Raw genomic sequence first — 13,889 nt, forward strand, 5'->3', positions numbered from 1 at the left:
TTTCCACAGAAAGTGGTATGAATGTTGCTGATTATTTACTTTATTACAATTCACATTCAAAATCGATCTGTCATCTGTTGTTTTTGAAAAAATGGCAGATTTCCTTAAGTGTTCGGTATTTGGGGACTTTCCCTTACGCTTTTGGTGTACACAATATTATTATTTGTTGCTGTTTTTATGACATTTTTTTCAATTTAAACGTATCCCAGTAGACTGGATCTTGATAGCAGATAGGCTAAGGATCCAAAATCAATAATCCCAAAAAACAAGAAAGGTAAGTTACTTCAACGTTGAATTTTTAACACAAGAATGGTTTCTTTATGGCCCGGATAGACAGACACATAGATATGATTGTGTTTGTTTGTTTGTTTGCTTAACGCCCAGCCGACCACGAAGGGCCATATCAGGGCGGTGCTGCTTTGACATATAACGTGCGCCACACACAAGACAGAAGTCGCAGCACAGGCTTCATGGCTCACCCAGTCACATTATTCTGACACCGGACCAACCAGTCCTAGCACTAACCCCATAATGCCAGACGCCAGGCGGAGCAGCCACTAGATTGCCAATTTTAAAGTCTTAGGTATGACCCGGCCGGGGTTCGAACCCACGACCTCCCGCTCACGGGGCGGACGCCTTACCACTAGACCAACCGTGCCGGTCATAGATATGATACAAATGTAACAAACAAAAGACTTACCAGAGATCACATTGAACGCATACAAATTAAGCTATGTCATTCATTTGTAGAATTGTAAATTTCTTGGTTTGTCCAAAATGTCATGATGCAATAACTAGGTAGTCAAAAGCCTCTTTCCCGAGTTGTCCCAAAGCCGGTGTTATCCCGTTTTGCTAAAGATTCACAAATGATTTCTGGTGTAATTACGTACCGCATGTAATAAAAAACTGAATGAAACAAAAGTTTGAAGTCTTATCTTGGTTTCTGTGGTGATGGTTGTTTGTATTTGTTGAGCTAGAACAGATAACAACTCTCAAACCGAAGGCCCCGTGACCACCGGATGCCATTACGTCACGCTCTGTGGCATGTCAGGCCTGACGGTATGCTCACACAATCTCAGAGTGCCTCGCGTTGTTTCATCGGTTGACCTAGAAATGATAACCAATTAAAAGCTTTGTTTCTCAGCTTCATTTACATGTAGGCTAGGCAGATTTCATCAGATTTCACCTCCTGTGTGAACAAATTGCTATAAAATTTATTTCACCTTTTTTGTACTCTACATGCATCCATTGATCAGGTAAAACCGAGTTGGCCAACGTTTTCCCATGCGAACTATATTTTTGAAGCTTTTAAAGAATGATGACAACTGCGCAATAACGGTATTCTGAATATGCTCCGTCCCTCACTTCTCACGTCTATAACATGTCTTATTTTAAGGGATGTGCCATATGTCACTCATATAGTATGTAAGAAAAGCACATTCAGTTGATAAATAGGTTCAATTGCATTTATTTTAGCGCGAAATAACGTAGCCGAAGCTCAAATCTAGCGCATTCGGTGTGGTTTCACAGGGCGCGTCTCCCGGGTCGCGTTTGACAGGTATGTGAGTTGACAATTACTGTGCTGATATTCTCCCTCCTTTACCCGTTACTGTTGCATTACACATGTGAACATGCACACGCACACTCTATTCAACATGACCTCGTACTTACGCTAAAGCCCGTCTTCATCGTCTGATGTACCTACACAGTCAACCTCGGTCACAGTGTTGGCACAGCTCTCCCCTCTGCACTCTCCACAGCCAGACGTACACACGAGGCCGTGTTTTCGGCATGAACATCTTGCTGTTCGACACTCTGTCTTGCAATTGCATCGGATGACATCGAGTAGATCACCAGGAGCAGCAGCAATGTCAATGAGAATGGGAAGCATGGCGCCTTGAACAATCTCCCATCCCCAGTCCATCGGATCCAGGAGGAACTGTTCTTGATGCAAGTGCATCCATTCTTGCACCTGGAAGTATGTTCTCATGGAATGGAATTTAGCTGCTGCTGATGTAGGTGGGAGTTTGCAGGGCTGAAACGATGAGGTACATGTAGAGACTTTCTGCATGTACTTGATGTAGCGGAGGAAGTTCAAAGTGTCTCTTTCCTTCCCCCCATAGAGTTCTACAAAGGCCCTTTCTCCTGCTCCTATCAGCTCATCAGTGTGTAACCGAGTGCCGAAACACTACGATCACCTCGGGAGGCGAAGTGCAATCAAACAGGATTGAAAATGTTAGAGCTAATTTCTTAGCCCTATAAAAAATGTTATGCAAACCCGAAGGTTTCCATGAACATACAGACAATCGGAAACCACCAGACCCCATCACAAACAGAATTCTACAATACACCGGTGTTGACTTTTAAAGGCCAACAACTCGGGTGCAGAGTCTGCTGTGAAAGGAGCGGAAGCCTCCCCTGTCACAATCGCCCCCGTTTGAATGAACTTCGTCCCGAAGTTCCGAACCGGGGGACCACTGTCCATCCCAAGTTCGCAGAATGGGAACAGCACGAAAATGTTCAGTGGTCGTATTATGCCATTACCTGAACATATCATGCTGAGTCCCAGCCCTGCTCGCAAGCACCAGATGTAACCGAGTGCCGAAACACTACGATCACCTCGGGAGGCGAAGTGCAATCAAACAGGATTGAAAATGTTAGGGCTAATTTCTTAGCCTTATAAAAACTGTTATGCAAACCCGAAGGTTTCCATGAACATACAGACAATCGGAAACCACCAGACCCCATCACAAACAGAATTCTACAATACGCCGGTGTTGACTTTTAAAGGCCAACAACTCGGGTGCAGAGTCTGCTGTGAAAGGAGCGGTAGCCTCCCCTGTCACAAGTGTCTCTGCAAGGACTGGCGCTGAAGACATGGGCCTGCTGCACGAACACTGTTGACTGGGTCAATTTCGTTAAACACATTGGTTTTCCAATCCCGAATGGACTGCTAATTGTATCGCATCCACCAAAGGCGTGCGCAAACAGGATGTTCTCACAAACTTGAGATCCAAGAACAGTCTGGACTTTTCTGATGTCCCACACTTTTGCAGCTGATTTTGCTGTCGATGATCTCACTGATGTGAAGAAGACGGGGCAGTGATCTGGCGTAAGATGGTACAACAGAAGGATGAGCAGATCGGTGTCCTCGCCAACCAGAATCACGTTTCCCTTCCTTGCCAATTCCAGAGAAGTCTTTACGACGAGCCTATCAGCAGTTGTGTGGACAGTGTCAAAGGCGTGCTGTGAAAAACGGGAACTAAGGAGGTTGATGAACCGCTGTTTGTTGTTTGGATTCGTCAGGAAGCGCTCCTTTGGTTCGCACAGGACCATGTCACCCTCAAAAGTGATGGCACATGCTGTATTGGCTCTGCTTGTTCTTCGCAAATGGGCTGCATTTTTGGTGGTAGGTCCGCAGCTGTATCCATCAAAAACAACAGTTCCTTTGCCAAAATGACGAATGAGAAAGACTGCGTAACTCTGAGTAAGCTGGTTGTATGTTGAACCACGGCACCAGGGCAGAAGGTGCAACAGCAAGCCACCATCGATGACATATGTTACATCATCAGGAATAACACCATTTACCTGCTTTGTTGAAGTCCAGATGTAAGTTGCCAGTGCAGCCTTGGTACCTTGTCTTGGCAGACCACCCGAATCAAACAGCGATGCTGGGACACTGCACATCTCAAAGGCAAAGGCGTCCTCAAGACATCCGTTGGTGTTCTTCACAGTTGTCACTAGTCTCTGGAACAACAGCATGGAGTGAACATGTACTAGATCATCGTGCAGATTGGACGACTTGGCTTTCAGAGCCATGGTTACAGCTTGATCCTTCTTTTTAAAGGTGAAATCCACAACATTATTTCCGATCATGCTGCTCAGAATCTTGTTTCCTACGCCTTTTGCTTGTTCTGCATTCACAGTAGCTTCAGCTTCTTTTCCGCTTGAAATGGATCGGAGGGCTGTATCCACAGTGAAAGGGTTCCTATCAAGCAGATATCTCAAGATCAGCTGAATGTCTGTGTGATCTCGCTTCTGCCTTGCCACGCTCAACTCTTTGTGCTGCGTTTGTTGCTCGCTAGAATGGAATGCAACGTCTGTGACAGACTGCATTGCGTCGGGGATTTCTGCACAGGCAGGCATACACAGTAGTAGGTGGGAGATCAATGCCATATGATTGCGCAGCATTCAGTTCAAATTTCCGTACCTCTGTGTAAGAACAGCTAAAGCCAAGGTGGCTGAGGGTATCGATCAGAAACCGTGAACCGAATGATCGGTGCATTTGCACGCCAAGTGCAAACTTCAATGGTGCAATAACAGTGCTTGGCCTACTGAGCTGAATGATTGCTTGTCCTATTGCACTGATATAATGTTAGGTAACCTTGAAAGAAATACATGTACATATCCACTAACAAATGCACAGATTAATACATAAACGCAACGTAAGTAGGTGAAGCTGAACATGGAAAAAAACTTATTACCTAACAGTCACATGCACGATCCACGTTGTTCTCAATGGACATCATTTCACAAGGCACATAGACAAAGACTGAATCTGCAATCGCCTAATAATCATTATAATGCGAGCAGTGAAATGCGCCCCTGGGAAACAAACAAATATATCTATACATAGATGAGACCAATAAACTGCTTACGCCATGCTGATTAAGCTATCGTGTGATGTTATTGAATAGTTTCCTTGGGTAGCTTGTGAAAAACTGTCGCTCCGAAAACTAAAATAAAATGTACGATATTTCGGACTCATCGCATGGTTTTTTCCCGGCCAACTCGATTAGATGTGTGCAGGCACACTGAAATGAATCAACTGCACCTAAAATGAATTTTATAGCAATTACTTCGCACACATCCAAACGCTTCCCAGCCTAATGTAACAGTAAGCGGGATCGGACGTTGGCGAGAAAACGTGCAAAGCAAATGAAATATATGATATCATTTGTTGGAAGTTTTGCGATTTACAATCGATTTCAAAAGGATATTATCAGAAATAAGAAGTATTCGACTAATTAATGCGGTATTTTTCTTGCCTAAACGTTATTTGTACGCCGAGCACTTTACGGGAGAAAAACGTAAACAAAGCCGTCTGTGCAACCCAGTCACCCTGAGCCGTGATGGCCGAAGCTTGTTCACGGCCCTGTCGAGCGACTGAAGACATCGCTGATTCTCGGCCTCGTCCATGCGAATCATGGAATCTCAAAGCTCTTGTTGGTGAGTACAGTTCTTAAGAATCCTGATTCATATTGTTTTTATCAGTTATAAATAAAATCTGTGCGGATACATGCTAGTAATGCCGATCGCATGTGCAGATATCGGTCGTCCATTGATGGTACATGGTGTTCATGTGTGTAAAATGGTAGCTGTGGTTCTCAACAGATTTAATTAAATGTACGTTTCAAATGAAGGATTGTTGAATGGGCAACTTTGACTGGGCTTTTAAATTCATGGTTTCTGAAGGTTTTGTGGTTGTAGCACCTAAATATAAGTGGAAAATCATGAAAAAACGAGGTCACGTGACCCGTGGCAAAATCAGCGGTTTTGTGTCGTCTGCTCGATGTCGTTTCAAGGTGTGCTTTGCATGCTGCAACGTTCTCCGGTATTTCGGGTTACAGTTGAGAATTGCCTTTGGCTTCCTTATAAAGAAACGATACCATTACATCAGTTATAACTAACAAGAGGCGAAGCCTTCAAGGCTCCCGTAAGAAATCGACACACAGTAAGTGAGTAACACAAACTCAATCACTCCCACACACAGTAAGCATAGACACAGTGCAAGAGTGGGAGACGCTAGATCTAGATCTAACCGAGTAAGTCCACTGACGCTACTTCCGAGAAAAACGACTTTTACTGTTTGATAAAATGTCTCAAAAGTGATGATTATCTAGATCAAACCACCGAGATAATAAGATAGATAGCATTGATTTACGTTTAAAACCCGATTTTCATAATAATCTGATGGATGGTTTTGGTTTTGTTGGGCATTTTGTGGACTTACTTGGTTTTACCACTTTCCCCCCAATATCAGATCTAACAAAAAATGCGCAGATCTAAGCAAGCGGACTTACTTGGTTTTACCAGAATATTTGGAAGAAGAAGTGTTGTCAAGAGAAATGACAAAACAGTGAAAATAACACTACGAATTTGCACAAGATGGAAAGAGAGAGAGAGAGAGAGAGAGAGAGGGGGGGGGGGGGGGAGAGACTAGACAGGGAGTGAGAGCGAGTGAGAGAGAGGAGAGAATGAGAGAGAGGAGACACAGCAGGGGCGGGGGAGGGAGCGGGATGGAGGGAGAGAGAGAAATAAAGGGAGGGAGGGAGATAGAGAGATGGAAAGAGGGGTGGAGAGAGGGAGAAAGAGAGGGAGGGTAAGGGGGGGAGAGCTATGGAGAGAGAGATAAATGGGGAGGAAGAGGGAGGGATGGAAAGAAATAGTGGGATGGAGGGAGGGAGAGAGGAGGGAGGGAGTGAGAGAAGGGGAGGGAGGGAGATAGGGAGGGAGGAAGAAGAGGGGGGGGGAGAGGAAGTGTGGGAGGGATGGAGGGAGGGAGGGAAAGAAAGAGATAGTGGGATAGAGGGAGAGAGAGAGAGGAGGGAGGGAGTAAGAGAGGGGGAGGGAGATAAGGGGGGAGGAAGAGAGTAGGAGGGAGAGAGAGGGGGAGGGAGGGAGAGAAAGAGAGTGGGATGGAGGGACAGAGGGGAGGGAGAGAGAGGGAAGGATGGAGGTAGAGAAAAGTCGATTGTTGGCGGTAGGGAGAGAGGGATGAGGGAAGAGAGCCACTCAAGATTGAGAGTGTTGCTGCAGATCTATCCGGATGACCTCCGACTTGTAGCTGTGGTGTGTGCTGTTGCCCTGGTCTTCGTCCGAATCACCGGTCCATACTTGGAGCTTCTCCAAAGTGAAGTCAAGTACACAGAGTTCCACAAGTATATATCCAGCTCATTATCCACAGGATGGACAAGCTAGTTGCAGAATATCCAGCCTATTCTTCAGCTTTTTTCTGTTTTCTTTTCATATTAACAAACTGACATTTTTCTGTGACACTTCAAGGGTTAATTTTGTACGAATGAATTCAAAAATATCTGCGTATACCAGAGTAATTTGCAACTCTAGCTGAACTTTATATTCAAGAACAAAGAAATGTAAGGAAAGAATTCTGTGATTCAGTGTTTGGTTATAGCACGAGCAATATATATTGTATTAATTGCTGAATTTTTGTAAGTATTTTATTGATGCATTATTCCAGCATTCTCCTGGACCCTCACTTTCTGGGCATCTTTGATGGGGAATTCGAACTGCAAGGAGACAAAGCAGCCCTGAAGGACAGTATCTACAACTTTGCCAGTCAGCACATCGAAGCAGTCCAGTGTACTCTACGGCAGCTGATGCCAGACATGTGCAGTGTATTGCGCAGGCAGTTGAATGACTTTCTGGAAGACGGTGTGTATGGTGGACAACCAGTTCCCTTCCCAGATGTCCTCAACCACTGCCCACTGACAAATCTGCTCGGTGAAAACATTTTCGGTGACCTGGGCTATGACATTAACAAGCGGCGCAATGCATCTGTCCACCAGAGGTCGTCAACAAATATGCTGAGCCACAACAGGACAACACTGTGGTTGAAGAAGAAACTGGAGACCCTGTCAAGCCATCTTCTTGCCTTCGCTCCAAGGAAAGGGAAGTCTTTGCGACACCACAACCGCCAACAAGAGAAAGCGGTGTCAGTGCTGCGACTGAGGCAGAGGCTCCTGGAAAACAAGGCAAAAAAGGCGGTAAAGGAGGCCAGACAGGCAGCAACCAAAACCGAGCTAATAAGAAAGATGACGGCTGTTGGTGGCCTCTGTGTCATTGCAGAAGATGTTGATGCTCTGGTGATACGACTGAGAAGAGAAAAGAAATCAACCCTCTTGAACGCATTGAAGGACCAAATTCGATACCAGAAAACAGTATTGGATCAGAAGGGCTGCCTTCGACTCACTGGTAGCATTGAGGACCTGAGAGCCAGCCTCAAGGCTCATCTGGGCGGCACTAATCTTCCAGCTCCAGATGAAGATTAGATGGGTAGCCTTGAAAAATGAAAATTTTCAAACCTGTTTTATTTCTTTGTCTGTGTATATGTGTTTACAGATCTGTCGATGCTGATCATTTTGATGTAAAGTTCATGTTGGTAGGACAGTTAGAAGCTGAAATATATCCTTTTAAAGATTTAGACGTGTTTGAACGGTAAAATTGAACGATTTGCCCAAGTTTGGGTTCTTCAATTCAATTATTTCTTACCCGTAAATTTTGGGGAAAAAATTGAGCTAAAAGTCTTAGATATGGAGAGGTAATCTGTTCAAAATTAGCTTCATATTTCTTGTTTTGGGTTCACAGTGAGGCTCCAAAGTTGACGATTTTTTATTCTTGAAAAAAGTGAGTTTAAAAGGCCTACAATTGCACTTTTCAAATGTACATAACTACTAAACTAATTCACCTACAGAATACAAATTTACATCACTGTGCTCAGAATAAAAAGATCTACAAGACCATGGAAGTTATAACCTTTAATTCTGGAGTTTGAAAAATCACTTTTGAGTACCTACAATAACTAATATTTCTTGATTTTTTCTTTCATCCTTCTGGTACATTGAAAACCTTGCTTCAAACACTGATTGATTGTTTTTCTGGACTAGTCATGTTAGACAACACAAGAGAGAGAGAGAGAGAGAGAGAGAGAGAGAGAGAGAGAGAGAGAGAGAGAGAGAGAGAGAGAGAGAGAGAGAGAGAGAGGGCTGGGGGGGGGGGGGGTGAGAGGGAAAAGGAAACGAAAGACAGGCTGAAGACAGAACGATCGAAGATAGACAAGATAGCAGACAGGCATCCCCCCCAATTGTTCTAATTATCTCGTCATTTTAGTGCCTTGTGAGTTATCGGGTGACTTTCACCCTGAAATCATATATCCAAGCCGTCCTCTCAGAAATCGAATTATAATTTTTTTAGATATGATAGATCAATACACAAACACGAATGATTGACAGCATCGACGCAATATTACAGTGGTCATGTTTTCAGTTTGATTGCTAGATAAGCCGCGCCGGGTCATTCACATTTTGACATTCCGATTATGGAATAGCATGATCTTCCATGATCAATCAAATGAGAATGCAAAGAAGAAATACTGCCTATAATAAACAAAGAACCGCATAAAGTGCATATTGATTTCAAGAAGAGAAGAGAAGAACAAAGATATGTTTACCATAAACACAGGATCAGTTCAAATTGGTGTTGGTTTTGAAAGACAGATCCAAGGATAATATTTTCTTGATGTTTGCGTTCGATGTAAATTCGGGGGCTAGGCCCCCAAAACAACAGTTTGTGGTTGAACGGATCAAAGTAGTAATTTCACAATAAAAGGTAAAGAGAATATCCCCTGTCTGTCTGCCTGTCTGTCTGGCTGTCTGTCTTTCAGTCGAGGCTGTTTGTCTGTCTGTCTCTGTCTGTCTGTCTTTCAGTCTGTTTGTCTGTCTGTCTCTGTATGTCCTTGTCTGTCTCTGTCTAATCATGTCGTGAATACAGCTAATTAAAACAATCCCCCCACCCACCCCAACCCCCACCCCCGAAAAAAAGAAAAGAAAAAAGTGTTAAAGTGCAAGTGCACATCATATTTACTTTTGTTTGTTTTGTCTCTGCACTGCGTATAATGCAGCTGTGTGGTTGTTTCATCTTGTAGTTTGTATGATTGAAGAGCTCTTCCTTTTTGCGGTCTTGTCCAAGAAAATATGACAGTTTTTTTTTATGTGTGTTTTGTTGTTGTTGATGTTTTGCTTATAGAATGGACAATTTTGACAATGTAGTAATGAATGAGAATCTAGAAACATGTCCCATTTTGATTTGAAAACTCAATAGAACTGCTTGATATCTAAAGAGATTGCACACATTAATTTTTTCTCGTAATTATGTCTTTCTTGTTTGTCGTAGTGCTTCTTACTTCCTTGAAAAAAGGCAGATATCACAAAAGAAATAACGATTTAACAGAAAAATATGCATTATACTCTCAATGCACCTTTTGCGCGTAATGCTGAGCGCATTACCAAGAGTTATGTACTCGTACCTTGAATTTTCACAATCTCTGATTGGTCAAAAGTTGTAGCCGTTGTAACTTTTACGTCTGTGTGGTTGTTCTAATTGATTATGCAATTACATGTAGTTAATTGGTCATTCAACTAGAAACAAATTTCTGTTTCAGTACGGGTATTGGTGATACTTTCAACACTGTATTTTGGTCACAGCTAAAAAGAACTGCCGTCGTCGGTTGAACTGCATGCGCCATAATAACTTGTACCTCTGTATGGTTGCTCTAATTGATTCTGTAATAACATGTAGTTAATTAGTCATTCGACTAGAAACAAATTTCTGTTTCAGGTCGACGTCGGGCATTGGTAATACTTTCAACACTGTATTTTGATCACAGCTAAAAAGAACTGCCGTCGTCGGTTGAACTGCATGCCCCATAATAACTTTTACCTCTGTATGGTTGCTCTAATTGATTCTGTAATAACATGTAGTTAATTGGTCATTCAACTAGAAACAAATTTCTGTTTCAGGTCGGGCATTGGTGATACTTTCAACACAATAGTTAATTAATTCAGCTCAAAATAAATTTCTGTTTCAGTACGGACACATTCACATCGTTATCAGGGACTTGGTCACGGAGTCTTTTGGACCTGAGGCATGGGACAAAGTGTTGTAAGTTTTCATACTTCATACTTTCATACTGCGGGCGAAACCTGTAAAATTGAAATATTTCAAACAGTACAATTATGGCAAGTTGAAGGGAATGTACGCACCTTCGGTTTGTTTACATACAATTCAAATTCACTGTGTGCTAAAAACAATAACACATTTTGGCTGAAAAATGTATAACTCTAACCCAACGTGATATTGCGACATTGTTCAAAACCAAATGGCCGTTTCTGTGTTGCTAAATTTAAAAAAAAGTTCTTTCTTTATATAAATGTTCTTTACATTTTGTGATTCATTCATTCTGTTCCGTATTTCTCTTGGGGAACTGTGACAATAATGGCAAATTCAATAAGAATTACATCGTTTATTTTTTTTATCCTTTCAGGAAAGAAGCTCAATTCAACGAAGGCGAACACTTTCTCTATTTTGATTACTTCAACGATTCCATGACCGTCAGCCTCATCATGGCTGTGAGCAAATGTATGGGTGAGTATTAAAATAACGTGTCTTTCTATTGGCTTGCACATGACGTTGTGGGTGTTGTGTGTGTGTGTGTGTGTGTGTGTGTGTGTGTGTGTGTGTGTGTGTGTGTGTGGTGTGTGTGGTGCGTGCGTGCGTGTCTGTGTGTCTGTCTGTTTGTCTGTCTGCCTGCCTGCCTATCCGCCTGCCTGCTGCCTGTCTGTCTGTCGGTCTGTCAAAATCAAGTCCGTTTTACGATCCTTGCAGAAATGCCGCTTAGCGAGGTTCTCGAGGCATTCGGTGACTTCTTCCTGAAGCATTGCCTGCGCCATGGGTATGACAACATGCTGCGGACTCTGGGCAGAGACATCAAAACCTTCATCCAAAGCCTCGACTCTATGCACTCTCTGCTTCTGCTCACCTATGACAAGCTGGTGGCGCCATCCTTCAGGTGAGATAAAAACAAAATCAAAAAAAGGAAAAAAAAGATGGATAGCTAAAAAGGGCAAGATGTTTTGGGTTTTTTAATGTCGCTTGAAGCTATTCATGTACCCCCATGGGTTTCCTAAAATGAATTCTTTGCCTTGTCTTTTTGGTTATTCGGGACCGATTCAATTTTGTTTCCTTTCTAAGTTTATAAAGAGTGCAGGAGGAGTGATGTTGTTTGGGGAGGTGAGGCCACGAAGATGAAATCGTGCGGAACTTCGATTCCCTCCATAGTTGGATTCTGTAGTATCATCCTCCATAAACTGGAAGAGAGGTGTTGGAGAGTGGTGGTGGTGGTGGTGTTGGCGTGCGTGCGTGCGTGCGTGTTCCGGCACGTCTAGGGCTGTGGTTGGCGTTGGGGCTGTGTACATAACATTCGTTCTTTGTATTTTTGACCAAAATGTGATGGAGACATTCATTGTTTTCCGGGACTCATAAATGGTCAAAATTGCAACAAAAAAACTCATGTTTATTTGTCGAGCCATTTTCGTTAGAATTTTTAAATTTTATTTCAAGTTATTTACGATTTAACGTACACAAACATGCACTCGTATTCAGTATCAACAAACCGCCGAGATAATTATGAGATTCAGTCGGCCTCAGACGTCACATAGCTCAAAGAAGGGAAATCCAATGTGTTTGTTTGTTTGCTTAACGCCCAGCCGACCACGAAGGGCCATATCAGGGCGGTGCTGCTTTGACATATAACGTGCGCCACACACTCAATCAATCAATCAATATGAAGCTTATATAGCGCGTATTCCGTGGGTACAGTTCTAAGCGCTTGTCGAAGAGTTGTCAACACAGGACTAACAAAGAAACTAACATCTACAAACGGACACGAACCCTATCACACACTAGCAAACCCTGATAAACATACAACAATGTACACATCAATAGCTAGGTCCAAACAAAATAATATTAAACACAAAGAAAACACCTCTCACAGAGCACAGCACAAGAATGTCTTTTGGGGCACAACACATCACGTCGAACATGAAAGTCGCAGCCAGCTACGGGAAGAACTGAGTCTTCAACCTACTCTTGAACGCGTCAAGCAGGGAGTTCCAGACGGAGGGGCCCGCTGACCAGCAGATGCGAGTTTCGAGCGAGGGATGTGAAGGCGGAGTGGGTCAGCAGCAGAACGAAGGGGACGGTTGGAGGGCTGGGTGTACAGGTCCAGGGAGGATTGAAGGTACTCGGGAGCAGAGTCGTTGAGACACTTGTAGACCAGAGTGGACATTTTGTAGGAGATGCGGGTGTTGACAGGGAGCCAGTGCAAGGAGCGAAGTAGGGGTGGGGGGGGGGTGTGGTCTCGCTTCGTCTTCCTCAACGTCAGCCTGGCAGCAGCGTTCTGGACTCGTTGTAGGCCATGAATGGATGAGGCGGGGAGGCCAGCCAGAAGGGAGTTGCAGTAGTCCAGACGACTGAAGATGAGGGAGACAACCAGCTTGACACAGGCGTCGTGGGTGAGGTAGCGACGGATGGAAGACAGAAGTCGCAGCACAGGCTTCATGTCTCACCCAGTCACATTATTCTGACACCGGACCAACCAGTCCTAGCACTAACCCCATAATGCCAGACGCCAGGCGGAGCAGCCGCTAGATTGCCAATTTTAAAGTCTTAGGTATGACCCGGCCGGGGTTCGAACCCACGACCTCCCGATCACGGGGCGGACGCCTTACCATTAGGCCAACCGTGCCGGTCGGGAAATCCAATGCTCAATCGATACGTGAATGTTTCTGTAAAGTAGGCCATTGTACGAAGCAATAAATAAAAGGAAGAAAATACAACGAAATTATGTACAATACCTCCCTTCTCCACGATCCGTCTGAAACTTTTCATCTGAAACTTCGAAATGTCCTTTTTTTTTTTAGAAAAGATCGATAAAATTGTTAATTCCCACCGTTAACTTCCCACAATATGAATTTCATGTGATTCTATATGAATGTATAAACTACTGTATTTAAAGAAGCGCTAAAAAGTAAAGATGAAAGTGTTGGACATTTTACAGATAAAAGAAGAATCGGGACGATCATACATTAATGTTGCAAATTACCCGTGTTTTGAACATGTTGACCGGTTTATCTTCACAAATGGCCCAGAAACTAGAAAGGACACATTTTAAACACTTAAAGGTACTGAACTTGTCAAATCCAGGTGCACGGAGCCCCTGGGGCTTTTCGTTATACCTCAGGCAGCTATCC

The 13,889-nt window shown here is 43.5% G+C and overlaps 1 protein-coding gene across 1 annotated transcript in view; it reads left to right on the forward strand.

Moving 5' to 3' along the window:
• Positions 1–13,889, forward strand: part of LOC138965555 (guanylate cyclase soluble subunit beta-2-like) — a 41,425-nt gene that overhangs the window by 7,996 nt on the left and 19,540 nt on the right. The window contains exons 2-4 of the mRNA XM_070337739.1: positions 10,667–10,740; positions 11,123–11,223; positions 11,464–11,647. Of these exons, the coding sequence (XP_070193840.1) occupies positions 10,667–10,740; positions 11,123–11,223; positions 11,464–11,647 (359 nt within the window). The remainder of the gene's footprint in view (positions 1–10,666; positions 10,741–11,122; positions 11,224–11,463; positions 11,648–13,889) is intronic.

The sequence above is a fragment of the Littorina saxatilis genome, linkage group LG4 (assembly GCF_037325665.1).
Source record: "Littorina saxatilis isolate snail1 linkage group LG4, US_GU_Lsax_2.0, whole genome shotgun sequence".
Lineage (NCBI taxonomy): Eukaryota > Metazoa > Mollusca > Gastropoda > Littorinimorpha > Littorinidae > Littorina > Littorina saxatilis.